The 26,823-nt window shown below is 37.9% G+C and overlaps 1 protein-coding gene across 4 annotated transcripts in view; it reads left to right on the top strand.

Moving 5' to 3' along the window:
- The window catches only part of VPS8 (VPS8 subunit of CORVET complex), a 236,463-nt gene that overhangs the window by 156,672 nt on the left and 52,968 nt on the right, over nt 1–26,823 (top strand). For all 4 annotated transcript variants that reach the window (XM_030822939.1, XM_030822940.1, XM_030822941.1 and 1 more), the window contains 4 exons: nt 3,011–3,114; nt 13,908–13,989; nt 14,352–14,434; nt 25,611–25,691. In XM_030822939.1, coding sequence (XP_030678799.1) covers nt 3,011–3,114; nt 13,908–13,989; nt 14,352–14,434; nt 25,611–25,691 — 350 coding nt within the window. The remainder of the gene's footprint in view (nt 1–3,010; nt 3,115–13,907; nt 13,990–14,351; nt 14,435–25,610; nt 25,692–26,823) is intronic.

A 26,823-nucleotide genomic window follows, 5' to 3' on the forward strand; every position in this document is an offset into this window, starting at 1 on the left:
GCCTTCCGAGTAACTGGGATTACAGGTGCTTGTCACCACGCCCGGCTAATTTTTGTATTTTTAGTAGAGATGCGGTTTTGCGGTATTGGTCAAACTGGTCTTGAACTCCTGATTTCATGATCTGCCTGCCTCGGCCTCCCAAAATGCTGGGATTACAGGTGTGAGCCACCGTACCCAGCCCCACCACCCTCTCCTTTTTTTTTAGATAGTCTTGCTCTGTCGCCCAGGCTGGAATGCAGTGGCGTGATCTCAGCTCACTACAACCTCCGCCTCCCGGGTTCAAGTGATCCTCGTGCCTCAGCCTCTCAAGTAGCTGGGACTACAGGCGCATGCCACCACGCCCAGCTAATCTTTGTATTTTTAGTAGAGATGGGGTTTCGCCATGTTGGCCAGGCTGGTCTCGAACTCCTGACCTCAGGTGATCCACCCATCTCGGCCTCCCAAAGTGTTGCGTTACGGGCATGAGCCACTGCACCCAGCCAAGAATAACTTTTCAAGACAATACATGAAAGACTGAGAAAAAAATTAAGAGCATTCCCCCAAAATCACTACAGTCATTTGCAGGTGGTATGTCTGCAAAGGCTAGTGTTTTGAATTCCAGTGAAAATAAATTTTCCAGAAATAGTCTCATGCCTGCCATCTACTTTCTTACCTTTTTTTTTTTTTTTTTTTTTGAGATGGAGTCTCACTTCGTTGCCCAGGCTGGAGTGCAGTGGCGCAATCTCGGCTCACTGCAACCTCTGCCTCCCAGGTTCAAGTAATTCTTCCTGCCTCAGCCTCCCAAGTAGCTGGTATTACAGGCACCAGCCACCACACCCAGCTAATTTTTGTATTTTTAGTAGAGTTGGGGTTCCACCATCTTGGCCAGGCTGGTCTCAAACTCTTGACCTCAGGGCGATCCACCCACCTTGGCCTCCCAAAGTGCTGGGATTACAGGCATGAGCCACCACGACCGGCCCCATCTACTTTCATGTTCAATTTTGATAGTGTACTTAAGTATTTGGGAGGATTTGCTAATTGTGCTTTGTTCCTATGGGCTATACACAGACTACTAAAACACAGATTCCCCTACCCACTGCACAAAGAACGTTAGTCTCCTGAAGGAGACAGATAAGTAAATAAAACCTTGTAGTACCAGTAGAATGGTGTGTCATAAAAGGTACATTGAGAGTGACTAAGGTGTGTGGAAAATTACGGAACTATTTGTAACCCATAAACCAGTGAGTTTTGTGGAAGACCTTTGAAGAAAGACTGGAAGAATAAATAGCAGTTTGATAGAAGCAGGAAAAGAACCTTCTAGGCTGAGGAAAACATGAACATGGAAGTGCCTGACTAGTAATCAGCAAGTAAAAAAAGAATAGGGCAACACCAGAGCACGGAGGGTGAGATGAGCCCAAGTCTTTACTCTGTTTACTTAGTGTCAGATCCTTACTTACATTCTGTTTTTCAGAATTAGGAGTCTTTGGTGGTTTTTATGGAAGGGAATGATCTGTTTGAACTTGTGCTTAAGAGAACCCTAGTGACAGTATAAAAGAGAATGAGGGAGGCAAGATTGGGATGTCAGAAGTTCAACTAAGAGACTGTTGCAGTAGCACAGACGAGGTGATGAAAAGCTCCACCAGGGTAAAAGTTGTGGTCATATGCAAGCACAGAAGTAGAATCAACAAAAATTAGCAAGTTATCTGAATGTGTGGGGTGAAGGAGAGGGAGGCACCAAAGATAAAGATTTATTTATTTATTTATTTTTTTAATTATACTTTAGGTTTTAGGGTACATGTGCACAATGTGCAGGTTTGTTACATATGTATCCATGTGCCATGTTGATTTCCTGCACCCATTAACTCGTCATTTAGCATTAGGCATATCTCCTAATGCTGTCCCTCCCCCCTCCCCCCACCCCACAACAGTCCCTGGAATGTGATGTTCCCCTTCCTGTGTCCATGAGTTCTCATTGTTCAATTCCCACCTATGAGTGAGAACATGCGGTGTTTGGTTTTTTGTCCTTGCGAGAGTTTACTGAGAATGATGTTTTCCAGTTTCATCCATGTCCCTACAAAGGACACGAACTCATCATTTTTTATGGCTGCATAGTATTCCATGGTGTATATGTGCCACATTTTCTTAATCCATTCTATCGTTGTTGGACATTTGGGTTGGTTCCAACTCTTTGCTATTGTGAATAGTGCCGCAATAAACATACGTGTGCATGTGTCTTTATAGCAGCATGATTTATAGTCCTTTGGGTATATACCCAGTAATGGGATGGCTGGGTCAAATGGTATTTCTAGTTCTAGATCCCTGAGGAATCGCCACACTGACTTCCACAGTGGTTGAACTAGATTTATAAACTCGTTGACTTAAAGATGATTATTTCATTAACTTGGTTTGTAAATGGAGGAGGAGGAGCAGATTTGAAATGAGAAAAATAAATTGAGTTTTGCACATATAAAGTTGAAAGTGCTTGCAGGACATCCATGTGGAGATAAATGTCTTAGGTTCATTAGAAGATTCAACCTGTAGATTTTGAATGGAATAAAGATTGGAGATGTGTATTTGAAAGTTATGAACAAAGACATGAGAGTTGAAACAAAAATGGCTGCAATCATTGAGAAAATGAAGAGAGACCTAAAATAGTATCTTGGGGGAAATATCTACGTTTAAGAAATAGGCAGAAGAAGAGATAGTATACCAAGAAAGGTGAATGATAATCTCTCTAGTAACTAATCCTTAGACAGATGATTGGGGATTTTCCATATTTCCATAGCATATTGAAATGCTAAGTGTGATGTGCTTTATCTGTCCTACGAATGTAAAACATTTCTGTGGGAAACTCTTATTTCACAGAATAATCTGTTTTTTAATCTACAAAACATTAGTATCAGGTTTTATTAATTATTATATACTAGAAAATGAAGGTGATGCAAAGGAAAAAAAGTTTAACTTTTCACAGAGGCTCTGAGATTATCAGCAACATATCCTTAAATGATGTTTATACTTTTTCTAAATCTAGATACCAAAGAGGATCCCTCATTGAAGGATGTTGAAGATACCATGGTGGAGACCATTGCTCTTTGCCAGAGAAATTCACATAATTTGAACCAGCAGCAACGTGAGGTAGGAGAATGACTGTTTAGGTATTTAAAAGCCTGTACTTGGCCAGACATGGTGGCCCACGCCTGTAATCCCAGCACTTTGGGAGGCCGAGACGGACAGATCACCTGAGGTCAGGAGTTCGAGAACAGCCTGACCAACATGGAGAAATCCCATCTCTACTAAAAATACAAAAAATTAGCCGGGCGTGGTGGCACATGCCTGTAATCCCCGCTAGTCAGAAGGCTGAGGTAGGAGAATTGCTTGAACCCAGGAGGCAGAGGTTGCGTTGAGCTGAGATCGCACCATTGCACTCTAGCCCTGGGCAACAAGAGTGAAACTCCGTCTCAAAAAAAAAGAAAGCTTGTACTTGTCTGAAACTAGGAATCAGTTCTGTTTCCACTGCCCTCTCAGCCACCCGGGTTTAATTCAAGTGGATTTTAATCACTTTTTAGTGTTCCCAGGAGTAGGAGACTCCTGAAGTTATTATAAAGAGTGTGTGGCTTGTTTGTTCTCAACAAAGGCTTTATATTCATGGTTTGGCTGTGCTGCAAAACTTAAGATGCATGAATACTAGATGTGCCTGTTCTCTTTGGACTGAGATTTTGTGTATTCCATGTAGTTGTACCAGAGATAGGTCATCATTTATCATCGTCTCTATTCCCTGTGGTGAAAGTAAGCATGAAGAACTGGAGGAATGCCCTCAAGAGAAAGCTGAAGAAAGGTTAAAGAAGGCTATGGTGTAGTAATTCTCAACCTTGGTTGCACACTAGAGTCACCTGGGGAGCTTTGAACAATTCCAGTACTCAGGCTGCACCCCAGATCAATTAAATTACAGTCTCTGGGGATGAGACCCAGTCACCACCATGTTTTAAAGCTCCCTTCATGATTCCAATATGCAGCCAAGGTTGGAACCACTGCTATCACAGATCCCAGATGGCACAAAAGAAGAAAACAAAACTGAAGGAGGTATCGTTGAGCAGCAGGTGCAGGTGGGAGTTACAGCAATGAAGCAGAAACTAAGGGGGCGAGATGTGATTTGATAGTTAAATTCTGCAATAGTTTTAAGAAGTAAAGTTGTATCATGATATGACTTAACTCTTTGCCTGCCCTTCCAAGGCTCAGGCCTCTGACTTGACACTGCCTGGCCTCTTTCTAATGCCTGGGTTTTTGAAATGGGGAACAGGTTAATTATATATCTATATTTAGCCATACATGTTACAATGAAAATAATAAATCATGGCATATTTTCTGTTCTTCTGAGATGAGCAAATTTCTCCCTTAAGTTTTTGTCCAGAAGTTTTCAAGGTCATAAATTATGAAGTCTTTAGAATGTAAATTGTGTATAACAAGCCTATTTATATAAATGTGATTGCTTTTCTTTATTAAAAGAAACTTTCTGTGAGATGATACATACTCATGATTTTTAAAAATCATGAAATATAGAAAGTTATGCAGAAGAATGGGTTTTTTTAATTAAAATAGATTCATCCCATCACTCAGAAATAACCATCATTATCATTTGGTGAACATAACTCTAGTTATTTTTTGTCTGCCTAGGTTGATATAATTTTAGTAAAATTGCATTAAATAATGCTTGCTTTTAAAAATATAGTACTCAAAAAATATATGTATATTACTCAGCTTCCCATAGGAAACTTACGTAAAACTAAAGAATGTTCTTAATTGATGCATAATAATTATACATATTCATGGGATTAATGTGATATATTGATACATGCATACAATGTATGATGATCAAATCAGGTTACTTAGGATATCTGTCACCTCAAACATTTATCATTTCTTTGTGTTGGGAACATTGAGTCTTCTAGCGGTTTTGAAATATGCAATAAATCATTGTTTACTGTAATCACTCTACTGTTTTGTTGAACATTAGAACTTATTAAAATTCTATCTAATTGTATGCTTGTACCCATTGACAAATCTCTCCTCATCCCCCCACCCATCCTTACCAGTTTCTGGTAACCATTCTACTCTATTCCTCCATGAGATCAACTTTTGTAGCTCCCCACATGTAAGTCAGAACATGCGATATTTGTCTTTCTGTGCATGGCTTATTTCATAACATTGTGACCTCCCCTTCCATCTTTGTTGCTGCAAGTGTCAGGATTTCATCCTTTTTTATGGCCAAATACCATTCTATTGTGTATATTTACTACATTTTCTTTATCCATGCATCCGTTGATTGACACTTAGGTTGATGCCATATTTTGGCTATTGTGAATAAGTGCTACAGTAAACAGGGGTGCAAGTGTCCCTTTGATATACTGATTACAATATATTTCCTTCAGATAAATGCCCAGTAGTAGGATTGCTGAATTATATTGTAGTTCTGTTTTTAGTTTCTTCAGGGACCCCCATACTGTTTTCCAAAATGGCTGTACTAATTTACATGCTCACCAACCATGTACAAGGCTTTCCTTTTCTCCACATCCTCAGCAAGAGCCATCTCTGATCTTTTCTATCATAGCTGTTCTAAGAAGTGTGTTGTGATATCTCATGGTGACTTTGATTTACATTTTCTTGATGGTTAGCGATGTTGGAAGATTTTTTTCATGAACCTGTTGGCCATTTGTATGGCTGACATGTTGATCGTCTTTTGAGAAGTGTCTATTCATATCCTTTGCCCATTTTTTAATTGGATTATTTAGTTCTTTTTTGCTATTGAGTTGTTTGAGATCCTTATATATTCTAAATATTAGTCCCTTGTCAGATAACTAGTTTGCAAATATTATCTCTCATTGTACATGTTGTCTCTTCACTCTTTGGATCATTTCCTTGCTGTGCAGAAGCTTTATAGTTTAACATAATGCTACTTGCCTATTTTTTTGTTTTCGTTACCTGTGATTTTGAAGTATTAGCTGTAAAATTTTTGTCTAGACCAATGTCCTGAAGTATTTCCCCTATATTTTCTTCCAGTAGTTTTATGCATGTTGGCTTTACGTTGAAGTCTTTAATCTATGCTGAGTTAGTTTTGTATATTGTGAGATATAAGAGTCTAGTTTCATTCTTTGCCATATGAATATCCAGTTTACCCAACACCATTTACTGAAGAGGGTGTCTTTTCCCTAATGTATATGATTGACTCCTTTGTGAAAAATCAGTCAGCTATAAATATGTGGATTTATTTCTGGGTTCTCTGTTCTATTCCATTGGTCTATGTGTCTGTTTTCATACTAGTACTGTGCTGTTTTGGTTATTACAGCTTTGTAATATATTTTGACATCAGGTAGTATGATGCCTATAGATTTATCCTTTTTGTTCAGGCTTGCTTTGGCTATTCAGGATTTTTTGTAGTTCCATATGAATTTTAAGATTTTTTTTCTATTTCTGTGAAAAATGTTATTGGTATTTTGATAGGGATTGCATTGAATCTACACATTGCTTTGGGTAGTATTGTCATTTTAATATTCTTCTGATCCATGAGCATGGGATGTCTTTTTATTTGTGTATATTCAGTTTCTTTCATCAGAGTTTTGTAGTTTTCCTTATAGAGGTCTTTCACCTCCTTGGTTAAATGTATTCCTAGGTATTTTGTTTTATTGTTCGTAGCTCTTGTAAATGAGATTCCTTTCTTGACTTCTTTTTCAGATAGTTTGTTATTGGCATGTAGAAATGCTACTGATTGTTGAATGTTGATTTTTGAATCCAGCAACTTCACTGAATTCGTTTATCAGTTCTAACAGTTTCTTGGTGGAGTCTTTAGGTTTTCATATCTATGAGATAATGTCATTTTCAAATAAGGACAGTTTGATTTCCTCTTTTCCAATTTGGATGCCTTTTATTTCTTCCTCTTGCCTTATTGCTCTGGCTAGGATTTCCAGTATTATGTTGAATAACAGTGGTAAAAGTGGGCATCATTGTCTTCTTCAAGTTCATAGAAAAAAGGCTTTCAGCTTTTTCCCATTTGGTATGATGTTAGCTGTGGGTTTTGTTATATATGGCCTTTATTATGTTAAGGTGTGTTCTTTCTCTGCCTAATTTATTGAGATTTGTATCATGAAGAGATGTTGAATTTTGTCAAATGCTTTTTCTGAATTGATTGAGATCATCATGTGGTTTTTGTTCTTCATTCTGTTGATGTGATGTATCACATCTATTTATTGACATGTTGAATCCTTGCATTTCTAGGATAAAGCACACTTAATCATGGTGTATTACAGTCGACCCTTGAACAACACAAGGCATGGGGTGCTAACCCCCTCGCAGTTGAAAATTTGCATATACCTTTGTCCTCCTTCCTCATTTCCCCTCTTGTATTCATCGATATCTGTTGTTCCCATCATTACGTCCAGGTGTACCCAATGTTTAGCTCCCATTGTAATTATGTGTATATGTTTATAATTATTATACATTTCCATTTTTATGATATGTATGATGCCATGCCAATAATGAAATTCCCATGGACTCATACTTGCTTCCTACTCTCCCCTTCACATACCTACTAATTTTAATTAATCACAGTGTTTTACCTAATTAAGGTTTATAACACATTCTTTTCTGTGTCTATAATTTCCATAGTTGTTTAACCTTTATTTAGGTAGATCATACGAGTCTTTTTGTTACAATTTTTTTATTCCTAAATTTTTATTTTTATTCATCTTTTGATTGGCAGCCTATATTTGGACTTTTTTTTTGTTTTTTCATTTAACTTGCTCTTTCTTCTCCCCAACTTTTATTTTAGAATCAGAGATTACATGATTTTTTGTTGTGTCTCTGCCAGGTTTTGGTATCAGAATGATGCTGGCCTTTCTAACCTAGATATATTGCATGGTGTTGAGGTTTGGAGTATGAATGAATATTCTGTCTCCCAGGTGGTAAGCATAGTACCCGATAGGTAGTTTTTATTCAACTCTTATCCCCCTCCTTCCTTCTTATATTCCCCAGTGTCTGTTGTTCTCATTTTTATGACCATATGCCCAATGATTAGCTCCCACTTACAGATGAGAACACGTGGTATTTGGTTTTCAGTTTCTGCTTTAGTTTGCTTAGGATAATGGCCTCCAGCTCCATTTATGTTGCTGCAAAGGACATGATTTCATTCTTTTTATGGCTGCATAGTATTACATGGTGTATATGTAACACATTTTCTTTATCCAGTCCACTGTTGATGGGCACTTGCTTGAGTCCATGTCTTTGCTATTGTGAATAGTGTTGCAGTCAACATGCGGGTACGTGTATCTTTTTGATAGAATGATTTCTTTTCCTTTGCGTATATTCCAAATGGTGGGATTGCTGGGTCAAATGGTAGTTCAACTCTCAGTTCTTTTGAGAAATCTCCAAACTGCTTTCCACAGTAGTTGAACTAATTTACATTCCTACCAATAGTATAAGTGTTCCCTTTCCTCCGCAGCATTGTGAATGTCCGCTATTTTTTGACTTTTTAACAAAAGCCATTCTCACTGGTGTGAGATGGTATCTTACTGATTTGCATTTCTCTGATGATTAGTGATGCGTAGCATTTTTTCATGTTTATTGGCCACTTGCGTGTCTTCTTTTAAGAAGTGTCTGTTAATGTCCTTTACCCACTTTGTAATGGAGTTATTTGTTTTTTGCTTGTTGATATAAGTTCCTTATAGATTCTAGATATTAGACATTTGTCAGATGCATAGTTTGTGAATATTTTCTCTCATTCTCTAGGTTGTGTATTTACTCCATTGATAGTTTCTCTTGCTGTGCAGAAGCTCTTTAGTTTAATTAGGTCTCATTTTTCAGTTGTTGTTTTTGTTGCAGTTTCTTTTGAGGACTTAGCCATAAATTCTTTACCAAGGCTGATATTGAGAAGAATATTTCCTAGGTATTCTTCTAAGAGTTTTTTACTCTGAGGTCTTACATTTAAGTCTGATCCATCTTAAGTTGATCTTTGTATATGGTGATACATAGTTCCCCAGTTTCATTCTTCTGCATATGGATAGCCAGCTATTCTAGCACCCTTTCTTGAATAGGGAGTCTTTTTCTCATTGCTTATCTTTTTTTTTTTTTGGTCAACTTTTTCAAAGCTCAGATGGTTGTGGGTGTGGGTCAGCTTTTGGATATGTTGCTGGATTTGGTTTGCTAGTATTTTGTTGAGGATCTTTGCATGTATGTTCATCAGGAATATTAGCCTGATGTTTTCGTTCTTTTTTTTTTTTTTTTTTTTTCAATTGTGTCTGCCAGGTTTTGGTATCATGATGATGCTGGCCTCATAGAATAAGTTAGGGAGGAGTCTCTCCTCCGTAATTTTTTGAAAGATTTTCAGTAGAATTGGTGCCAGGTTTTTTTTATATGTATGGTATAATTTGGCTGTGAATCCATCTGGTCCTGGCCTTTTTCTCATTGGTAGGCTTTTTATTACTGCTTCAATTTCAGAACTTGTTATATTGATCTGTTCAGGGTTTCAGTATCTTTCTGGTTCCATCTTGGAAGGTTGTATGTTTCCAGAAATTGATTCATTTCTTTTAGGTTTTCTAGTTTGTGTACATAGAGGTGTTTGTAATAGTCTCTGAGGGGTTTTTTTAAATATATTTCTGGGGGTCAGTGTTAATGTCCCCTTGTCATTTCTGACTGCATTTATTTGGATCTTCTCTCTTTTTCCCTCCTTCCTTCTGTCCTTCCTTCCATCCTTCTGTCCGTCCATCCATCCTCCTTCCCTCCCTCCCTCCTCCTCTTCTTCCCTCTTCCCTTCCTTCTCTTTTTTTTTTTTTGAGTCAGGGTCTTGCTCTGTCACCCTGTCTGGAGAGCAGTGGTATGATCGACCTCCCAGGCTCAAGCAATCCTCCCACCTCAGTTTCCCAAATAGAGTAGCTGGGACTACAGGCACACACCACCACACCCTGCTAACTTTTGTGTTTTTGTAGAAACAGGGTCTCCCCAGGTTGCCCAGGCTTGTCTCAAACTCCTGGACTCAAGCAATCTCCCCACCTCAGCCTCCCAAAGCTGGGATTACAACTGTGAGCCATCTCACCCAGCCTCTCTTTTTCTTACTAGTTAGTGGTCTAGCAATCTTATTTATTCTTTCAAAGAATCATCTTTTGGTTTCATTAGTCTTTTATATGGTTTTTCTTGTCTCAATTGTACTCAGTTCAACTCTGATTTTGGTTGTTTCTTCTCTAGCTTTGGGGTTGGTTGGCTCTTGTTTTTCTAGTTCCTCTAGGTGTGATGTTAGGTTGTTAATTTGAGATCTTTCTAACTTTTCGATGTGGGCATTTAGCACTATACACTTACCTCTTAACACTGCTTTAGCTGTGTTCCAGAGATTCTGGTATGCTGTATCTTTGTTTTCTTTGGTTTCAAAGAATTTCTTGATTTCTGCATTAATTTCATTGTTTTTAGCCAAAAGTCATCCAGTAGGGTTGTTTAATTTTCATTTAATTGCATGGTTTTGAGAGATCTTCTTAGTACTGATTTCAATTTTTTTTATGTTGTGGTCTGGGAATGTGGTTGGTATGATTTTCGTTTTTTTGAATTTGTTGAGTATTGTTTTATAGCCAATCATGTGGTTGATTTTAGAGTATGTGCCAGGTGGAAATGGGAAGAATGCATATTATGTTATTATTGGGTGGAATGTTCTGCAGATGTCACTTAGATCCGTTTGGTCAGGTGTCACATTCAGGTCCTGAGTATCTTTGCTAGTTTTCTGCCTCGATGATCTGTCTGATACTATTAGTGGGGCATTGAAGTCTCCTACTATTATTGTGTGATTATCTAAGTCTGTTCATAGGTTTCTAAGAACTTGTATTATATATCTGGTGCTCCATTGTTGGGTGCTTGTGTATTAGGATACTTAAGTCTTCTTGTTGAATCAAGCCCTTTATCATTATTTAATGCCTTTATTTGTCTTTTTTGTTCATTGTTGTTTTAAAGTCTCTTTTGTCTGAAATTAGAATAGCAACCCCTGCTCTTTTTTGTTTTTTTGTTTGCTTGGTAGATTTTTCTCCATCCATTTTATTTGAGTCTATGGGTATCATTGCATGTAAGATGGATCTCTTGGAAGACAGCATACCATTGAGTCTTGCTTCTTTATCCAGCTTACCACTCTGTGCCTTTTAAGGCCTGTTTATGCTCAAGGATACTGTTGTTATGTGCAGATTTGATCCTGTCATCATGTTGTTGGTTGTTGTGCAGGCTTCGTTGTAGTTGCTTTATGGTGTCAGTGGTCTATGTACTTAAGTGTGTTTTTTGTGGTGGCCAGTAATAGTCTTTTGTTTCCATGTTTAGCTTAAGGACCTCTTGTAAGACATGTCTGGTGGTAACAAATTTCCTTAGCATTCGTTGTCTGAAAATGATTTTATTTCTCCTTTGCTTATGAAGTTTAGTTTGTTTGGATATGAAGTTTTGAGTTGGAATTTTTTTCTGTAAGAATGCTGAGTATAAGCCCCCAATCTCTTCTGGTTTGTATGGTTTCTGCAGAAAAGTCCACTGTTTGCCCAATGGGGTTCCCTTTGTAGGTGACCTGCCCCTTCTCTCTAGCGGCCTTTAATTTCTTTTTTCATGTTGACCGTAGAGAATCTGATGACCATGTGTCTTGGTAATGGCCATCTTGTATAATATCTCACAAGGGTTCTCTGCATTTCCTGAGTTTAAATGTCAGCCTCTCAAGGTCAAGAACCTAGCGAGGTTAGGGAAATTTTTGTGGACAGTATCCTCAAATATGTTTCCCAGGTTGCTTGTCCTCTCTCCCTCTCTTTCAGGAATGCCAAAGGTTTGGTGTCTTTACATAATCTCATATTTCCTGGAGGTTTTGTTCATTTTTTTTTCTTTTTTTCTTTGTTTTTGTTTTTATTTTTTATTTGAAGAACTGGTCTTCATTTTTTATTTGAAGAACTGGTCTTCAAGCTCTGAGATTCTTTCTTCAGCTTGATCTACTCACTGTTAATTCTCTCAATTGTATTATATGATTCTTGCAGTGAGTTTTTCAGCTCTGACAGATCAGTTTGGTTCTTTTCTTAAAATGGCTATTTCATCTTTCAGCTCTTGTATCATTTTATTAGATTCCTAAGATTCATTGGATTTGGATTCAACTTTCTCCAGAATCTCAAACATCTTCATTCCTATCCAGATTCTGAATTCTATATCTGTCATTTCAGCCATTTCAGCATGGTTAAGATCCATTGCTGGGGAACTAGTGGGGTTGTTTGCTGTTAAGAAGAAACTCTGGCTTTTTGAGTTTCCACAGTTCTTTCTCATCCATATAAGCTGGTGTACCTTTAATATTTGAAGTTGCTGTACTTTGGATGGCATTTTTTGCTTTTGTATTCTTTGGTGCCTTTGAAGGTTTGACTGTGGTGTAATGTGGGTCAGTCAACTGTCTTCATTTCCAGAAGATTTCAGGGGGCCAAGGCTCAGCTCAGCACTACTGGGCTGCTTGTTCTAACTCTGAGCGGCTGAGACCAGGCCTATGGCTTTGTGCTCTGGCCCCGCAAGCTTATGTACTTGCTGCATTGGAGGAGCTAAAATGTTTCTGATCAGCTGGTAGCAATGTTCCAGTGGGGGCTGCCAGCTAAAGCACTTTATTGAGGCAGTGGCTGCAGAGTCCATCCTTGTGTGTGTGTGTGTGCCAGCAGCAACAGCGGCATGACAGGTACACATGCTTGTGCCAGCATGGACAGCAGTGGTGTGGGGTGTGCTGCACACCAGCAGGGGTGGGGTGGCAGCATCTTCATGGGGGCCGGGCAGCAGTGGGTTCTTTTTTTTTTTTTTTGAGACCGAGTCTTGCTCTTCTTGCCCAGGCTGGAGTGCAATGGCGTGATCTCGGCTCACTGCAACCTCCACCTCCCAGGTACAAGCGATTCTCCTGCCTCAGCCTCCTAAGTAGCTGGGATTACAGGCACCTGCCACCACGCCTGGCTAATTTTTTTGTATTCTTAGTAGAGACGGGGTTTCACCATGTTGCCCAGGCTGGTCTTGAGTTCCTGACCTCAGGTGATCTGCCCGCCTCGGCCTCCCAAAGTGCTGGGATTACAGGAGTGAGCCACCGCACCCAGCCATTCATTTTTATAATAAATATTTTTCCTAAGGCTTAGGGAGAACACAGAATTTAGAGTCAGGTAATTGGCTGTGTGGTCTTTGAAAAATTACTTAACTTCAGTGAGCCTCAATTTCACATCTCCAGTGAAGATAATACCTACTGTATAGGGTTATTATGAGATTTAAATGCAAAAATGTAAATGTAAAGCATTTAATAGTGATTAACATAATATAAATAAATGATAGATTTTTTTTTAATCTCTTGACATGGTTGATCATGTTAACTGATACAGTTTTCACTTCTATTTCCTGGTCCGTGTTGACTTAGGAAATATAAGATAATGCTTGATATGGAAAAAACTTGGGATAACCTTTACTCATTTTTCTTGCTTGACATAGCTAAAGAAAATTGGGTGGGGGACAGCTAGTGGGGGTGCTTATTTCTTTATGCAGCAATAGTGTTATTTTAAACTTTGTCAGTGATAAATTTTTAATAGAGTAGATAAGAATCTAGCAGGAAGCTCTTTCCTGGCTTCCTTGAACCTGCTCTCCCCTGAGACACGTAAGATTGCAGTTCCAAGGCCTAGACTTACTTAACGTTGACCTCCTTATGTTTCCCAAGGCTTCATGATAAAGATGCCTGTTCTAGCTGTGGTTTCTGCTTTGTATTGTCTTTTTTTTTTGGCCCTGAATATTTCCATTTTTATTTTTTCTAATTTTTACCAACAAATGTATGTGAGAAGTACCTTTCGACCTGTAAAACATTATGCTGATGTTAGTTATTCTTTTGTTTTTCATTGTTTTCTTTGACCACTTTTCTTTTTCTTTGATTTTCTCTGACATTATAGGCACTTTGGTTTCCGTTATTGGAGGCAATGATGGCCCCTCAGAAGCTGTCCAGTTCAGCCATTCCTCATCTACACTCTGAAGGTCAGTTCTTCAGAATTCAAGTGACTGAGTCCACCTGTATCATCAATCCAATATTTGTCTGCAGAAACTATCAGTATAATATCTTTTTCCAATAGCATATTCTTATGATTTTCCTTAATGAAACCATATAGTATGGTTGATCTCATCTTTCATGTTTCTTTCTGTTGTTCCACTCATATAATTTATCTTAAATAATTGTAGTCTTTATAACTTGTCAACAGTTAATTTTAAAATATCAAATAGGCCTTGGTTAGCTAAGTTTCTAAGAAGCTATATAAATCCATTGTTTTCCATAGACTTACGGGAAAAACTGAAAACTCTTATTTTAAACTAACCTGAATATTAATATTTTGTTATAACAGCTCTGAAATCTTTGACCATGCAAGTTTTAAATAGCATGGCAGCTTTTATTGCCCTTCCATCAATCTTGCAAAGAATCTTACAGGTGAGTTAAAAGGGGTGAATATTAAATATTGATTTCGACTAACATTTTAGTTATATATAAATAACAGTGAATTGGGCTAATATTTAAATGGATCTCAAGCATAATGCAGCTCATTTTTGGCAATAGCTAAATATCTAAATATCTAACTTCCGACCCTCATTCTTGAATCTTTTCTGTTAGTTTATTGATGTGACTTTGCGTGACCTTCAGTTAGGGCATGCAGCCTTCAGATACTCCATGTTGCCTTGGGATTCAGATATACAAGTTTCCTATTGGTTTGCTAACTGGGAGGGAGTTATCAGCTGATTATAATTTTTAGACCAAAAAGATAATCTAAAAATTAATACAGGAATTTCCTAAGCATTGGTTGTTATTTAGGCTTCTAACTCATCCTAAAATTATTTTTGTCTTGAATACTCATCCTTGACTGTAAATTCTAGCTGGCTTTGTGTCCAAAGCTTTTGTAGGAAGCATCATTTTGGTTTGTTTCTTTCAACAAAAAAGCCTGAACCTTCTCGGCTTCATCAAAAGAGAACACTCAAAATACTCCAAGATATATTTTTAGAAAAAAACCTGTGAGCATTCTTGGGGAAACAGGAATTATACTTAGAATCCATTTTGTCTGTCCTCACTTTATTCAGTATAGGCACACATGTGCATGCACCCCGCCCCCCCACACACACACACATACAAAGCAAACTGTAATATGATGCCATTAGTCCTTATAATTTTCAAATGATTTTTATTCAGTGAAGAATGTTCCTATCAGCTCTTTTAAGACTCACCAAGCTTGGCCGGGCGCGGTGGCTCACGCCTGTAATCCCAGCACTTTGGGAAGCCGAGGCAGGCGGTTCACAAGGTCAGGAGATTGAGACCATCCTGGATAACATGATGAAACCCCATCTCTACTAAAAATACAAAAAAATAGCCAGGCATGGTGGCAGGCGCCTGTAATCCCAGCTACTTGGGAGGCTGAGGCAGGAGAATGGTGTGAACCTGGTAGGCGGAGTTTGCAGTGAGCCAAGATCGAGCCACTGCACTCCAGCCTGTGCGACAGAGCAAGACTCTGTCTCAAAAAAAAAAAAGAAAGATGCACCAAGCTCTACTTCCCATCTAATATTAAGCTTCTGGGGCTTTTCTGATAAAGATGACTACATCCTGTAGTCTTTGTCATTACATGGTATACTATCATTTAGAATACTTTTTTTTTTTTCTTGAGACAGTTTCACTCTTGTTGCCCAGGCTGGAGTGCAATGGTGTGATCTTGGCTCATCACAACCTCCGCCTCCCGGGTTCAAGCGATTCCCTTGCCTCAGCCTCCCGAGTAGCTGGGATTAGAGGCATGTGCCACCACGCCTGGCTAATTTTGTATTTTTAGTAGAGACCGGGTTTCTCCATGTTGGTCTGGCTGGTCTCAAACTCCTGACCTCAGGTGATCCGCCCGCCTCAGCCTCCCAAAGTGCTCGGATTACAGGCATGAGCCACGGCGCCTGGCCAGAACACATTTTTACATGTATTATTTCATTTGATCTTAGCAATTATCATGTATTGAATAATTCTTTGATATAGACTGCTTCACATATCCATTTTAAAGCACATTACTTATGAGGTTTCTAATCATATATAAAGTAATATCTCCATAAGGGCAGGAATACTTTTCCAAGTAAGTTAGAAGAAATGAAATCGTAAAGTCAAATGGGTTCCCTCTGTGTTATACATTTTGCTTTATGTTGAGCTTTAACCACACATTATGATATGTAAATTATAACAAAAACATGTTTTTCTCTTGGCAAAAACATGATTTTTAAAATTTTTTATATTTCAAGACTTTGGAATCTAGAAGTCTCTTGATATTTGAAAATCTTCACTTTATTTTGAGTTATACTGGCATTCATTATAATTTTTTCTTATCATTTTCTATTTTCAATGGTTGTTAACTCCCACTAATCAGGAAGGTATGCTATTTCTTAAATTCCTCATTTGCATGTTTGTGATTACTGTGATTATGCTACCTTATATTTGTACAGAGATTTTTATTTTTCAAGGTGCTTTCACAGATTTCATTTGAAGCCCACAACAATCTCTTGAGGTAGGCAGGGCTACTATAAACATTTCTGCTGAAAAAAGAAGAAACTGAAGTATAGAGAAGTTGAGTTCTTAGCCTATCATTAGCAGCAGAACCTGGACCACCCCCTAAGTCTCTCACTTCCTAATTCATGTTCCTTTTTATTATGTCACGTGAGCTTTTTTTTATTTGTTTATGTCCCTGGTCTTTTGAGTTCATTATTAATTAAGTATATTAGTTGTATGTTATGTTGTTTAGATGAAAGGCATAGTTCTGAACCCATAAGAGCTCTTATTTAAGAGACAAAAAATGTTCTGGTACAACTATTCAAAGGGCTCCGTTCAAGTAATAGTGGCCACCTTTAGGGTTATCTGCTCTGAATCCATGTAGGATAATTTCCATGCCTACATTTCTATACTTAATCTGCATAAGAGCAGGAGGAGCTGTGGGAAAGTGTGACCCTGCCTCCTGGGTCCAGCCGATTGACTCAGGGTGAGCAAATGGCCTAAACAGGGCCAATCAATGTGCTTTCCAGGACATTTTGGAACTGAACTTGGAAAAGACCTATAAGTCTCTCGTTAGGTCTCTGGATTACATCAGGTACAAATTTCAGGAGCGGACAGTTCCTGTTTTTCCATTATATGGACTGGAAGAGTGAAAAAGCATAATCTGTAGAGAGAAGGAGACGAATGTAGTAGACACTAAGAAGAGACACACAAATGGATACAATGCATGAAGAGGATTCAAGACATAGAGACCAGGAGAGGAGACGATGTGGGGAGAAAAAGCTGATGCGCATGAGTCTCTCATTGTGACTCTTAAGACTTAGCAGCATTCCTCTTCTTGGATCTGTGAAATACCCTAGTATCTTTACAATAATTAACTTTTTTGAGTAAGTTAGATTGAGTTGTATTTATGACTATATATGACCAAAGTGTATACCTGAAACTAACTAGGAAATTTGGAAAGATTTCCTGGAAGAGGAGATGTCTGAGCTGATTCTTAAAAGAGTCTAAGGAAATCAAGGAAAGAAAGGAGGTAGGATTATTCTATATACACAAAGACTTTGAGGTGAAAGCATGGTACATTTGGAAAGTTACAAGTTTTTTAAGTGTGCTCAGAACATAGGATAAGAATAAAGAAAAATTACAGAGCTGAAATTTGAGAGATAGGCAGGGACTGTGTCTTTAATTGCTTTGTAATTCATGATAAGGAGTTTGGATTTTATTCTAAAATCAGTTGTCATCAAGATTTTTAGCAGAGGAATGACTCAGACACCAGGGGAGGGGAGTAAAACACAGGGCTGAAAATGAGCATTTGGGGAAAGTCTGCTGATAGGATTCCCCGTGCTCCTCTTCCCCCTTCCAGCAGCCATCAGACGCACTCACGTCTCACGAAGGAGACAGAGGTTCATTTTCTTGAGACACTGAATGATCTCAGAGGAATAAACCCTAAACAGATTTGATGCTTTAGGTTTTCCTCAAGAAAAAGGCTGGCTAGCTGTCCTGTCACTCTCCATGGAGCTGCATCAGTCAGCAAGCCTCAGTTACACAACCAGGCCTTTCACTGAGGTTTAGTATTTATATTAATTACTAGAGCAGTATTAGATTTACAGAGAAATTAAACAGAAAATACAGAGAATTCCCTTTTACCCCTTCTCCCTCCCACACTCAGTTTTGCCTACTGTTAACATTTTTGTATTAGTGTGGTATATTTGTTACAATTGGTGAATTAATATGGATACATTATAATTATTAACTAAAGTCCATAGTTTACATTAGGAATCACCCTTTGTGTTGTGCAGTTGTATGGGTTTTGACAAATGCATAATGTCCTATATCCACCATGACCATATCATACACTGCTCTAAAAGGCCCCTGTGCTCCACCTATTCATCCTCCTCCGACTATGCTAATCCCCTGGTAGCCACTAATTTTTTTTCTTTTATTTGAGACAGAGTCTCACTCTGTCACCCAGGCTGGAGTACGTTGGCATGATCTCTGCTTACTGCAACCTCCACCTCCCAGGTTCAAGAGATTCTCATGCCTCAGCCTCCCAAATGGCTGGGATTACAGGCATACACCACCATGCCTGGCCAATTTTTGTATTTTTAGTAGAGATGGGGTCTTGCCATGTTGACCAGGCTGGTCTTGAACTCCTGGCCTCAAGTGATCTGCCCACCTCTGCCTCCCAAACTGCTGGGATTACAGGTGCGAGTCACCGTGCCTGCACTGATTTTTTTTTTTTAACTGTCCCTATAGTTTTACCTCTTCCAGAATGTCATATAGTTGGAATCATAGAGTGCATAGTCTTTTCATATTGGCTTTTTTCACTTAGCAATATGCACTTAAAGTTCTTCCATTTCTTTTGGGGGCTTGATAGTTCATTTCTTTTTATCTCTGTATATTCCATTGTATGGATGTTCCACAGTTTTGTCTATCCATATACCTATCAAAGAACATCTTGGTTGCCTTCCAGTTCTGAAAATTTTCAGTAAAACAGCTATGAACATTCGTATGCAGGCTTTTTGTGTGGACTTAAGTTTTACTCATTTGGGTAAATACCTAGGAATGTGATTGCTGGATTATATAAGACTATGCTTACTTTTGTAAGAAACTGCCAACTCTCCTCCAAAATGTCTATACCATTTTACATTTCTGCCAGCACTGAATGAAAGTTCCTATTGCTCCATATCTTAGCAGCATGTGGTATTGTCAGTGTTTTGGATTTTAGACATTCTAGTAGACGTAGTAGACATGTAGTAGTCTCATCATTGTTTTAATTTGTAGGTCTCATACAACATGTGATATTGAGCTTTTATGTGCTTTTTGAAGTGTTTGTTTTCTTGTTGTCGGGTTTTAAGGATTCTTTGTATATTTTGGATAAGGTTCTTTATCACATGTGTGTTTTTGCGAATATTTTCTCCCACTCTGTGGCTGGTCTTTTCATTCTCTTAACAGTGTCTCTCACACAGCAGAAGTGTTTGCTTTTAATGAAGTCCAGTTTATTGACTTTTTCTTCCATGGAATGTGCTTTTGATGTTGTATATAAAAACTCATCACCAAACTCGAGGTTACCCAGATTTTTCTCCTTTGTTTTTTCCTAAAGGTTTTGTATTTTTGCATTTTACATTTAGAGCTATGATCCATTTTGTGTTAATTTTAGGGGAAAATATATGGTCGGTGTTGATTCATTTTTCTGCATGTGAATATACACCGTTGGAACTAGTTCCAACGCTACTTGTTGAAAGGACTGTCCCTTTCTCCATTGAATTGCCTTTGCTTAGTTGACCATATTCATATGGGTCTGTTTCTGGGTTTTCTGTTCTTTTACATTGATCTATTTTCTCTTCCTTCACCAATACCAACACTGTCTTGATTAGTTTTATAATAGGTCTTAAAGTCAGGGAGTGACAATCATCCAACTTTGCTCTTCTTCATTATTGTGTTGGCCGTTCCTTGTCTTTTGCCTCTCTGCTTTAAACTTCAGAAACAGTTTGTTGATATCTACAAAGTAACTTGCTGGAATTTTGATTAGGAATACATTGAACTTGTAGATCAAATGAAGAACTAACATTATAACAATATCAAATGTTTCTGTTCATGAACAGAAATATTTCTCCATGTATTTAGATCTTCTTTGCTTTCCCTCATTAGTTATAGTTTTCTTCATACAAACTGTATATATTTTATTAGACATATCTAAATATTTCTCTTAGGTACTAATGTGAATAGTATCTTTTTAATTTTAAATTCTAACTGTTGGTTGTTGGCATATTGGAAACCAATTGACTTTGTATAATAACCTTGTATCCTGTAACTTTGCTATAATCACTTAATTGTTTCAGGGTTTTTTAGACAATCATGTCATCTGCAAACAAAGACAGTTTTATTTCTTCCTTCTCAATCTGTATATCTTTTATTTCCTTTTCTTGTCTTACTGCTGTAGCTAGAACTTCCAGTACAACGTTGAATAGGAGTGGCAAGAGGGGATATCTTTGCCTTATTTTCTGTCTTAGAAGAAAGGCATCTAGTTTCTCATCATTAAGTATGATGTTAGCTGCAAGGTTCTTATAGATACTGTTTATCAAGTTTAGGAAGTGTCCCTCCCTTCCTTGTTTGCTCATAGTTTGTCTATCATGAGTGGGCGTTGGATTTTATCAAGTGCATTTTCTGCATCTACTAATATGATCGTATGATTTTTCTTATTTAGCCTGTTGATGTGATAGATTACAGTAATTGATTTTTCTTGCCTTTTTTTTGTTTCCTTTTTTGTGGAGAATGGGGTCTTGCTGGGTTGCCCAAGCAGGTCTCACCCTGGGCTCAAGCCATCCTCCCGCCTCTGCCTCCCTAAGTGCTGGGATTACAGGCATGAACCATCACACCCAGCCCATTAATTGATTTTTAAATGTTGTACCAGCCTTGCATACCTGGGATAAATCCCACTTGGTTGTTATGTATAATTCTTTTTATACATTACTGGATTCAATTTGCTAATATTTTGTTGAGGATTTTTGCATCTCTGTTCATGTAGTTTCCTTTCTTGTAATATCTGTGTCTGGTTTTGGTATTAGGGTGATGCTGGCCTCAAAGAATGAGTTAAGAAGTGTTCCCTTGGCCAGGGCGTGGTGGCTTACGCCTATAATCCCATCACTTTGAGAGGCCGAGGCGGGCGGATCACAAGGTCAGGAGATCAAGACCATCCTGGCTAACACGGTGAAAACCTGTCTCTACTAAAAATACAAAAAAAATTAGCCAGGCATGGTGCCAGGCACCTGTAGTCCCAGCTACTCAGGAGGCTGAGGCAGGAGAATGGTGTGAACCTAGGAGGCGGAGCTTGCAGTGAGCTGAGATCGCGCCACTGCACTCCAGCCTGGGCGACAGAGCGAGACTGTCTACAAAAAAAAGAAAAAAAAAAAGTGTTCCCTCTGCTTCTGTTTTCTGGAATAGATTGTAGACAGTTTGTATAATTTCCTCCTTAACTGTGTGGTAGAATTCCTCATTATTTTCCTCAGCAGTCCCAGTATTTAATCCATGTTAAATCCTCTCTACTCTATCTCCTACAATATTTTAGGAGTTAAGTTTTTTCTCCCTTGCCTTTCCACCCTCACTGCAGGCCCAATCACACCTGTAAATATAAACTCTTTTTGAGCCCTACCTTCATATCAGCTTACCCCCTAGGCTGTGAGTTTTATAAAAGCAGAGATCACGTCTCCCTTGTTCACTGTGTTATCTACGACAGCGAGTGCAGTGCCTAAAACACAGTATATGCCCATTAAATATTTGTTGACTCCCTCACCTAATAATGTCCTTCTCTAGTTCTCACCAGTTTACACATCACTTTAGTGTTCATTATCTTCTCTGATCTCTAACTGTGCAAATTAAGCTGGGGATGTAGCAATACCTCATATATCTCATGAGAAAAGTGCCACTCAGAAAGATCAAATAATTTGTCTTAGTTTATTCAGTTTTGAAATGGGAACCACTAGAATTAATCCAGGTCTGCTAACTTCAAGTTTTAGGGCTTTTCTTCTGTATCTAACACTAATCAAGGTGCTTCTCTTACCCACCTCACTTTATCAGATCCCCACTGAAAAAAGTAGGGAGCAACAGTTACTTAGATGCACAGTTGCTTAGATGCACAGTTGCTCAGATACAACTGAAAAAATTAGTTTTTCCAAAAGTAGTGGTCACATGATAAGAGGTTCTCACAGATCTTCTTGATCTTCACGTGTTTATTCAGACTGATGTCTGGGACCCAAATTACACCGTTTTTGCTTTTTTTTTTTTTTCCATGAATATTAGGTAATAAAAGAACATTTTAAAGGACCATGTTTTCGTTATATACATTCTATCTTCGCTCTATGGCTGAAGTAACTTTTAGCTTCTGAGAAGCTGTTTATTACTTTCTTACTGAGGAAAGGCAAACAAATTATTTATAGACTCTCCTGTTCAGGGCATCATTCATATTTTAAAGCAGTGCTCAATTAATAAAGATTTTTATTTTAAACACCCACATACATGATACAATAGGTACCAGAAAGCAATAGGAAAAAAAAGTGGTCATCACATCTTTTCTAGTGTGTGTCTTGAAAATCAAATTTACCTGGGTACCCAAGTATGCTCTTCCTTCATAGTTTTCAAACAAACAACCTAAGAGAAACCTCAGCATTTATTCATTGCTGAAGAATCTAGCTGACATCTTTGGAAAATAATTTGAAGAGCTAGTGGGTTGGAGCATGCTGTGCTAGAAGCTTTGAGCTCCCTTTTGCATTCCATAATTTATATGTTGTCCCAGCATGAGGTCGTTTTCTTGATTTTGCTTTTGAATTATGTATATTACAGTGAGATGTACTGATATAAATATAGAAATGACCTATAAAGATTTCCTTTTCCCAGAATTTAACCTTTTAAGACCTCTTTGTTCTCCAAACAACCCTTGTCGAAAACACATGCCAGAGCTCTGTTGTCTTATTGGATCCACATATTATAGTAAATATTATAATAGATTTTTCTAATAAGATATTGTACTATCTGTTGATATTTGACAAATGTGTACTTATTAAGAACTTGACCAAAAGTATAATTAAGCATTTAACAAGGGTCTATTTTTATGCAAAGAAAATAAAAAGAAAAAAATGTCCAGTGGGTATATGGCTTTGAGTTATTTTTCTCTGAAGGACTAGTCTGAAATATCTGTATCTTGCCTTTTGTAAATGATTTCCACATATCTGACAGATATCTTTAGCTTAGTGATACAATCTCTAGCTGTGAAATAGAAATTTTTTCTGTTAAGCTTAAGTGATGTGTTCAAGCCCAAACTTGTTAATTTGATAATTACTACACAAATACATAGTTATTTTGTGCCTTGGATTTCTTCAGCATAACCCTAGCAGTTGAAGAGGCCAGAGAAACCTCTGGCAGACAATCTCATGCTGCTCTAGACAGACTCAAAGCACTGAAAACCAATCTTAGTTAGAAACTGCACAACCTATTCTGCAAGAGCCATCACTAGAACCCAGAAGAGAAAAATAAGCAAATCCTGAGACAATTCTTTTTTTTTTTTTTTTTTTTTGAGACGGAGTCTCGCTCTGTCGCCCAGGCTGGAGTGCAGTGGCGCAATCTCGGCTCACCGCAAGCTCCGCCTCCCGGGTTCACGCCATTCTCCTGCCTCAGCTTCTCCGAGTACCTGGGACTACAGGCGCCCGCCACCACGCCCGGCTAATTTTTTGTATTTTTAGTAGAGATGGGGTTTCACCGTGGTCTCGATCTCCTGACCTCGTGATCTGCCCGTCTCGGCCTCCCAAAGTGCTGGGATTACAAGCGTGAGCCACCGCGCCCGGCGACAATTCTTATACAGGTTTTTCCTGCTTCCATAGCCTTTTTTCCTTCTGAACTCACAGTAACTCTTAACAGTACCAAGAGTTTAATAACCCTTACTCCCTAAGAAATAGCCAGACATGTTTCTCGTGTTTTCCGGCAATCATTAGTTTATCATTTAGTTACCTATGTTAGAAACCCATATTTTCACGCAAAAAGTAATTTATTACTTAATTTATTAGTTTTTGTATCCATACTTGGGAGACCAGTATAGTGTATTTATTAAAAGCATGATTTCTGAAGTACATAGATTCAAATCCTATCTTATCTGCTTGATAGTTTTGTGACTTAGAGAAGTTTTTGTAACCTCTCTAAGCCTCAGTTTCTTTACTCATAAAACCTGTTAAAGGAATTTAGTAATATGTTAAACATAAAGTGCTTAGTACTGTACTTGGCATATGCTACTCACTTAAAGTAGCAGCTACTTGTATCATAACTGTGTAGTTGGATTCTCCTATTTGGCATGGAAAAGAGTCATTTATGTCATATATAACTTGATATTAGAGAAAAGTAATAGACTTGACTCATTTATTCGCAGTTTTAAAATTTTAATTATTAGTCTAGCCAAAGGTCAGTGAAGTGAGCACATACATATGCTGATGGGGATAAAAATCCTAAAATAGGTAGAGCAATTTGGCAATATATATTGATAGCCATGAAAATGCCCTTTGAGTCTATAGTTTTCTGTCTAGAAATCTCTAAAGAAAGAATCAGAGATTCCAATTGAGATTTGTAGCCACTAGCATTTGATAATAGTGGCTGGAGTTTGGGAAAGGGGAAAAGTGAAGTGTTCAAAGCAGAAAATGAATAAAACATGATATTTTCACATGATTTATATTCTGTACCTATTAAGAAATCCTTGTAATGTGTCATAAGAGTAGAGAAAAAAAAAGAAATATTTGCTGGTATGGAAAAGTGCTCACAATATACCATTAAATTAAAAAAAGATATAAAAATATTTTGTAAAATACTCAAATTTTATACACTAAAAAATATATCCCTCTTTCCCTCCCTCTTCTCACCTCTCCCAGAAATAAGACTAGAGAAATATACATCAAAATATCAACAGTGTTTATCTCTGGTTGGATTTCAGTTTTGGTGTGTTTTTTTGTTTTTTGTTTTGGTACACTTCAGTGTTTCCAAAATGTACGTAATAAACAAGTTACTTGGCATACCTCATATGAAATGCAGTGGAGAGAACATTGGGTGTCTAGGTATCTTTTGTTTATCAGTAGTGACCTTATTGAAAAAAACTTCAAAAAACTGAGAGCTGTTTTCTCAGAACCTGTCTGTCTCCAAAACTGATGCAATTGAGTTGGTTAGGGGCAGGAGGTGGCTAAATGGGATCACAGGAGGAGTTGTTGGACAGATTCTGGGTATTCATGAGTACACTGGTTTTAATGTAACATATATATGAGCTCAAAGAGGGAGAGTTGCTGTGTTCTCTGAAGGAGAGGAAGCTTCTTGCAGAAACAAAATAGAAGTAAAGTTTAATTAGACTTGTAAGGATTGTTAAGCAAGGGGCTTGGATAATTTAAATTTTGTTTTTCAAAAATATTTGAGATGGTCAGAGGAAGACTATGGTACATTTCCAGTGGAAAGTTCATGGAAGAATAAATATTTTGTGACTGTAAAAAAATACTTAAAAGCATTTAGCTTTTTCAGATAACTTACATTTTGAAGTAATTTTAAAATACAGAATTGTAACAGAATTATAATTTTTTCCGATTAGGATCCAGTTTATGGAAAAGGAAAACTTGGAGAAATCCAGGGACTTATCTTGGGAATGTTAGATACCTTTAACTATGAACAAGTAAGTAAGCTACTTGTTGCATCTAAGTCTGTCCTAAGGTAGAAAAATGCTAATTTTTTTTCTTTTGTACCTATACTTAAAAAAAAATTACCATCTATTTACTGGCAGTTAGGTACACTGAGGTGTATATGTGTGTATTTCTTTTAGTTTTTCTCTCGCCAGTCATGATAGCTCATACCTGTAATGCCAGCACTTTGGAAGACTGAGACAGGAGGATTGCCAGAGGCCAGGAGTTCGAGACCAGCCCAGGCAACATAGCAAGACTCTGTCTCTACAAAAAATAAAAAAAATTAGCTGGGCATGGTGGCATGTGCCTATAATTGTAACTACTCAGGATGATCAATTGAGCCCAGGAGTTGGAGGCTGCAGTGAGCTATGATTGTGCCACTGCATTCTCCAGGTGACAGAGCAAGACCTTGTCTCTAAAAAAAAAAAAAAAAAATTCTCTTGACCTTAATTTGTGTACACACACACACATTTCAGAATGTAGAAATGCATCTAATTCAAATTTAGTTTATTTTAATTCATTGGCAATGAAACAAATATCTTTTTTCAAAATGAAAGTGTGAAAAACTTTCTGGAAAAATAATTTAATACAAAGCTATACCACATGAAAAGGGTCAACATGAATATAGAAAATTGTAAAATAAAATTAAATGAGTATTATTTTAAACATTCTGAAACAGATAGTTGTCACTAACCATTGTATTAGTCTGTTTTTATGCTGCTGATAAAGACATACCTAAGACGGGGCAGTTTACAAAAGAAAGAGGTTTATTGGACTTACAGTTCCATGTGGCTGGGGAGGCCTCACTATCATGGTGGAAGGTGAAAGGCATGTCTCACATGGCAGCAGATAAGAGAAGAGAGCTTGTGCAGGGAAACTCCCCCTTATAATACCATCCACTCTTGTGAGACTTATTCACTGTCACGAGAACAACACAGGAAAGACCTGCCCTCATGATTCAGTTACCTCCCACTGGGTCCCTCCCACCACACGTGGTAATTCAAGATAAGATTTGGGTGGGGACACAGCCAAACCATATCACCATAAATGGTCATTAGTCTTCCCTTAACTCAAAATTGTCTTTAGCTTTAAGTCTCAGTAACAGCCAGCTTGGTGTACAGGCTT

Source organism: Nomascus leucogenys, chromosome 11 (assembly GCF_006542625.1).
Source record: "Nomascus leucogenys isolate Asia chromosome 11, Asia_NLE_v1, whole genome shotgun sequence".
Lineage (NCBI taxonomy): Eukaryota > Metazoa > Chordata > Mammalia > Primates > Hylobatidae > Nomascus > Nomascus leucogenys.